Source organism: Epinephelus moara, chromosome 2 (assembly GCF_006386435.1).
Source record: "Epinephelus moara isolate mb chromosome 2, YSFRI_EMoa_1.0, whole genome shotgun sequence".
In the NCBI taxonomy this organism is placed as follows: Eukaryota; Metazoa; Chordata; class Actinopteri; order Perciformes; family Serranidae; genus Epinephelus; species Epinephelus moara.
Genome location: NC_065507.1, coordinates 25,851,374 through 25,857,373, shown reverse-complemented (window position 1 = coordinate 25,857,373; position 6,000 = coordinate 25,851,374). Strand labels below are relative to the sequence as shown.

At 42.2% G+C, this 6,000-nt stretch overlaps 1 protein-coding gene across 5 annotated transcripts in view; it reads left to right on the top strand.

Moving 5' to 3' along the window:
- The first annotated feature begins 302 nt into the window (after positions 1–302).
- zgc:77784 (uncharacterized protein LOC402947 homolog) overlaps positions 303–6,000 on the top strand; it is a 75,052-nt gene continuing 69,354 nt past the window's right edge. For 4 of the 5 annotated variants that reach the window (XM_050070424.1, XM_050070442.1, XM_050070416.1 and 1 more), the window contains exon 1: positions 303–914. In XM_050070424.1, the coding sequence (XP_049926381.1) occupies positions 860–914 (55 nt within the window). In that variant the 5' untranslated portion in view covers positions 303–859. The remainder of the gene's footprint in view (positions 915–6,000) is intronic. The other variant, XM_050070434.1, reaches the window with a different exon arrangement.

The window sequence follows — 6,000 nt, the reverse complement described above, 5'->3', positions numbered from 1 at the left end:
TTGTAGATATACAGGTTAAGAATACACAACAATCCTTTTTCTCAGTTTATTATAAACTAATATAATATGGATATTGCATACTATTTCCATCAATAGAAGCCACCAAATTCTAAACACTGGACCTTTAAAAAATCCAACGCTCATGTTGATGTGTGTAACTTCAGTAATGACCCTAACTCATAAATAACTCTCCTTTTATTAAGTTTTATCTCATTGCACGAGTTTCCGGACGTCACATAGCTGGAGATCAGACACACATGCACACACACAGAGCGCAGATGTCGTCTCTGTCTCTTTAAAACACTGACTCCTGGAGGTTGGCGAGGATTTGTTGCGGATAGCAGGGAGTGCGGAGCTCAGCTCGGCATGTGCAGCGCTTCATTCTCGCTCAAACTGACGCCGCAACCTGCAACTGGCCGGATCAGAGCAGACAGAGAAAGCGGGAGGATTTATTTTATTTATGGCCGGGCTAAATATAGTTAAACCTCCTGTTTTGTGTTTTCAGCAGCAGCAGGGCATCTTAGAAAGAAGTGGGCGTATGTGTGTGTGTGTGTGTGCGTGTGTGTGTGACCATGCGGGGATGAAGAAGTGCTGCTGCTGAGTTTTGTTATTAGGTTTCTCCGGGGCGGTGCTGCTGCTGCTGCTGATCCTGCTGCTGTCATGGTTTTCTGGGAGTGACATGAAAGTTTTTTTCGGGGGTGGGGATGATTTTACGCGCTTGAAATATTCCAGCTGAGGCTCCGACTCCTGAAACCGGTTCAGCTTTTCTTGGTTTTAGTTAAAAACAAATCTGGAGGTTTGAGTCAATTGATAATTTGACTGGACTCTCAGGAGGCTGCAGACTCGGGAGAGTGTGGAGATGAACTTTGGAAATTTACTTCTTGTGACTGTCTCATTCATCACCATCACATCAGGTAAGAGACCCATATAATTACGCACAAATGTATTTTAAAGGTGCCCTTCTCTGTCTTCCATACACACGCGCGCTCAGCCCATATGGCGTGACTGGCTCGGCGTGTGTTTGTCTTCTCGTCTTCAGATGGATGTAAATGTTGTGTGGAGCTGGACACGTTTCCCACACCAGCTGTGGGAACATCCTCCCAGTAAAAATGAATTGTATAGTGGAAATGTCACCCATGCATTTATCTGTAATTTTTAAATACCACTGTAGGTGAAAGCGGAGAGGGAGAGGTTGCACATTTTCTCAGTGCCCCCCCCCAGAGCACTGAGGTGGTCACGCAGGGAGTCCATTAGGCAGCAGGAGAGGTCAAGAAGAGGCTCCACAGTAACCAAAGTGAAACCATTTAACTGTCACTTTTCCTTCAGCTGTGAACACATAAACTCTCAGGGACAAGTGTCATAGTCTGGCAACCCTTCCACCTCCCCTCCCCGAAAACTGATTTGGAGGATGCACACACAAATTATCATAAAATGCTTTTAAAAGCTCATCTTGATTACCTTTGAGAAAGGGATTATATTTTTTTAACCATTGCTCTAATAACGGATTACATTTCTGAGCCTTAATCCATACCCCAAATAAAAGCAGGGCTCAGAAAAACAATTCATGAGAGTGCAGATGTTTTTTTTTATATTTTCATTCTCAGAGTAATTGATGCAGCTTTTGACAGCTGATAATGTGTTAAAGGTCTGAATGTTATGTTTCAGTTTTAAACTCAGTAATTTAACTCAGTGGATATGAAATGAAATTAAACTACGAAACGTTTACTGCCATTTTACATGAGAACTCAATGTATGCTGTATTTTTCAGACCAATACCTATATTGTGTTTAAGAGTTTTAAAGATCTGAAAACAATATATAAGCTAATATTAATTTATGTAGCTACACAAACACATAACATACACGTTTTTGCACATGCACGAGCACATGGTGGCATGATTTAAATCCTGGGGATTTCATTCATGTTGTACTGCCAACTGACGCCCTGACAAATGCAGCAAAGAATAACACCTAAAATATTATATTAAAATATTTCTATTATATTTAACATTTATTCAGATGTCTTTTATAGTGCCATCATCTCATCTGATAGGCCTCATATTCTGGTGAGAACGAGAATATAAACATAACTTTTGTTTGTTTACAAGAAAACTCCACATGGCGCCATTACATTTGTTATTTTTAAACCTGCAATGACTGATTGTGGCCCCTTGCCAACATTTACATATTATCAGCTTTTAAAATGATGTGGCTAACTTGTTAGCATATTTTCATTGCCTGTCATATTTTGCAGATACATTAGCAACATTAGCATTCATTTGAAGTTATGTTTTCGGCCACCTTGCGAATGTAATTCCAATTTTTACTGTCTTATAGCTCTGTTTTTGGTCTCTACCCACTCCTGAGGGAAAAATCTGTCTCTTCAGCAACTAGCTGCTCCTCTATGTTCACCAGCTAATCTTTCTGTGTCTGCTGTTTCCTGCTGGACAGGTAGCATACATTACGATTTTAGGGCTACTTCATTGTCAGTGTGCCACTGCTGAAACGCAGATAAATGTAGCAAAAAAGTAGTTGCGGGCTGTAAAACCAAAACATTTAATTAAAAGATGCTAAAACACTTGTAGAGCTGAGGGGAACTACAAAGGGTGCCATGCCATTGTTCCAACAGCACAAGATTCCAAAGCCCAGTTAGTCCAAATAATGTCCCATGTAGCCAATTTTTCCGATAGCCCATTATCCCAAAAACCAACGCCCATTTCTCTGAGGTTGTGTTTATCCAAAGATACACGCTCTCTGCAGTTAGTTTCAGTTTCTCAGTGGTGTTTGGGCCACTGATTGCCTGCTTTCCAATGATTTTGAGTGGCCAAACTTAGTGTTTTTTAAGCCAAAACATGATCTTTTCCTAACCATAAACATGGGGTTTTGTGCCTAAACCTAACCACATATTCACCACAGCGTTGTTGACAAATGTAACGTATCTGTGGTTTACAGAAATGGATAGTGTAAACTTTTCTGGTGTTTGGGATGTCTAGCTGTCAGCAATGGGCATTTGTTTTTGGGATTACAGGATGTCAGAGGGATGGATTTTTTGTCCAACGTGGCTTTTATCGGACTAACGGAGTTTCAGAATTTTAGGTCATTGGAACAATGGGCAGTCCTGACCTCAAAGTTGGGCGCTGATCCTTTGTGAGATTGTCACTACCAGCGACCCCTTCCACATATATGTCGCCATGTGATCTGTAGTTAATTAAAAATATAGATTATAGCAGCTTTAATGATTGTGACAGGTGAAATATAAACTTGTTAGTCTTCCCTTGTGGACAAACTGCGTGACATTAATTTCTAAATTACCTCAAACATATGGTTTGCTTCTCAGTACTGCCAGTTCTTGTCACCTCCTGGCTGACTGGAATACGCTAATAACAGCTGATATATCCAACCACGCCAATTTTTCAGTCTATTTTACACCCTCCTCAATGATATATTATCATTTCACTATAAATCCTGAGCTCTGTGACTCCTCCTGCCACTCGCTCGGCTTCATTATTATAAACTGGTGCCACCTCTCAACATTAAAGGCACTTTTCAACACCCACACCATCTGCCTACATCCATTAATGTGGAGAGGGTATTTTCTCTCGTTCCCACCTCTATTACATCGCACGTACCCATAGGGTGATGTGTATTTTCATAAAAGTACTTGAGAGGAGGATCCACACAGGCTTTGTGACCTCTGTTGGAGCTGTGTTGAAACAAATACTGCACCAGTAGATTTTATTCTCCTGTTTTTATTAAGGCAGATTCAAAATGTGAGCGTATAGCGTTATATGTTTTGATTGTGTCCAGTCAATAACTTCTTCTCTGTTGGTTTGAAGATGTGCTGTGGGGGTTTTGTTCGTGTTTTCTCAATCCTCTGTGTGATTGTGAGCTAAAACAACAGACTCCTTCACAAATTGTGTTCGATTCAACGCAGCAGCTCTTTCTCTCACACACAAACCCAATCTCAATTAAGACGGCATCAGTGTGTACCCTAATGCATCTCATTGAAATGTCAGTTATCTTGAGCTGTATTCAGCTTGGTGGCGTGTACGGTGTGGAACTAATCGATGCTAAACAACCCTTAGCTGGTGATTTGTGTCCACTCTGTCCTCCTGCTCATTACTTAGTGACAAATATGGCTGAAGGCTGACTAAAGCCTCTCACAGTCGCTCTTGATGAAACGACCGTGCATGATGAAACCACTATGTGCCTCATGCTTGAGTCATGTCGCCGGATGTCGATGATGCCCCACTTCTGGTACAGTTGCTGATGACATCATTTAGAGATTAGATTACGCCTGAGGAGGACAGTTGCCAAACAAAGGCTCAAAAAGCTCAGACCGTTGCCAGAAGAAAATCAAACCTGACTTCTCTGCTTTGAAATTCAGTTGGCCGTGGCACGTTATCGCCCTCCCGCAGAGATTACTTGGCAATGCCACAAGAACTCCTTGAATGTTTTTGGCCTTTTTAAGTATGTAAATGAATTGAAATTGAAAAAGACACGAGTAAATCTCAGCAGACAGCCACCAGCCCCACAGACAAGCTGCCAGCCTTCTGCTACTGTCTCACTTTAACTTGTGAAGTTAGTCTGCCTGTAGATAGTTTGTGTTTTTCACCAGATATCAAGCAGAAAGCTCAGACAGGTCCAGCTTCTCATAAGCGCTTCGCTCCGAGCCTGGCTGTCGCTAAAAGGCACCGAGATCTGAAGCAAAGCAGAGACGTGCCCTCTGCGGCTTTGTTGTTTTCACACATTAGTGTGACAGCAGTACACTCCCGCCCCGGGGGAGGATGCAAGGTTAATATTTCGAAAATACTAATTAATGAAAGCACCACTCGTTATGTAATGCCCCAGCTAGGAGCCAAGAAGCGTCAAATATAGCCTGAATCAACGGAGTTTTCAAGACGTGATTTTGATCACCCCCCCGGCTCTTACCCTGCCAACTACGTGTGTTAGATGAGGCAGAAATGTAGGCGACGCTGTGAGCAAACATGTGGGTGTGTGTCTGAGTTTGCAATTAGGACCAATGCAATAGCTTGTCTATCAGAGCTGCGTGCGACACTAATGGGCATCATTTGACTGCGGTTGCCTGCTTTCTCTGGAGTTTTTTCATTTGCTTTCTGAGTAAATGAAGAAATTCTCACTGATCAGAAGCAATCATGACTACATCTAATCATCCGTACACACGATCAGATCACAATGAGTTAGGTCATATAAAGTTCATAATAGACAAACAGCACCATACATAGGGTACAGTATACGGCTGTAGGCTGGGAAGACTTATCAGAGAATGCCAGCAACACTTACGGGTATGCATGTAAATTAAAGCAGTTATAGCCAACATCCTCATTATAGCATTGTTTTTAACCGGCCAAGTCAAAGGGATTGCTCACAATCATGAACCTCCAGAGGATTACCACCTGAATCTGCAGCTCCTGTTTGCTTTACTGAGCTTTATAGTGCATTTCAGCTCATTGTTTAGCTGTCCACACCACAATTTTACTGTTTTGCTTCACTCTCACTGCTGTCATAGCGTTGTTTTCAGCTGCAGCAGGCAGCTGTTTTCAGCACAGAGCTCTAAACCCACGGTTCACTACTCGCTCAGCACCAAACAGCAGACAGACACAGTTAGCAACTACCTGTCAGAGTTTTTACTGGCTCAAAATGAGGGGGAGGTGGAACCATCCTGATCATGTGCACACTTGCATTTGTACTGTGCCTTCAACTGGCTCAAGGAAACACTTTTTATAGGCAGCATATTTTAGGATTTGTAATCTTACTATATAATGACGAAAACTCTCTCTGCGTGTGTGTGTGTGTCTGTTCCAAGTTTTTCTCCTCACTGACTTGGTCAATCCATGTGAAATTTGGCACAGTGGTAGAGGGTGATGGGGGGATGTGAATGAAGCAATATTACATCAATTGGCCAAAGGGGGGCGCTATAGCAACCGATTGAAATTGCAAACTTTGAATGGGCATATCTCATGCCCTGTATGTCGTAGAG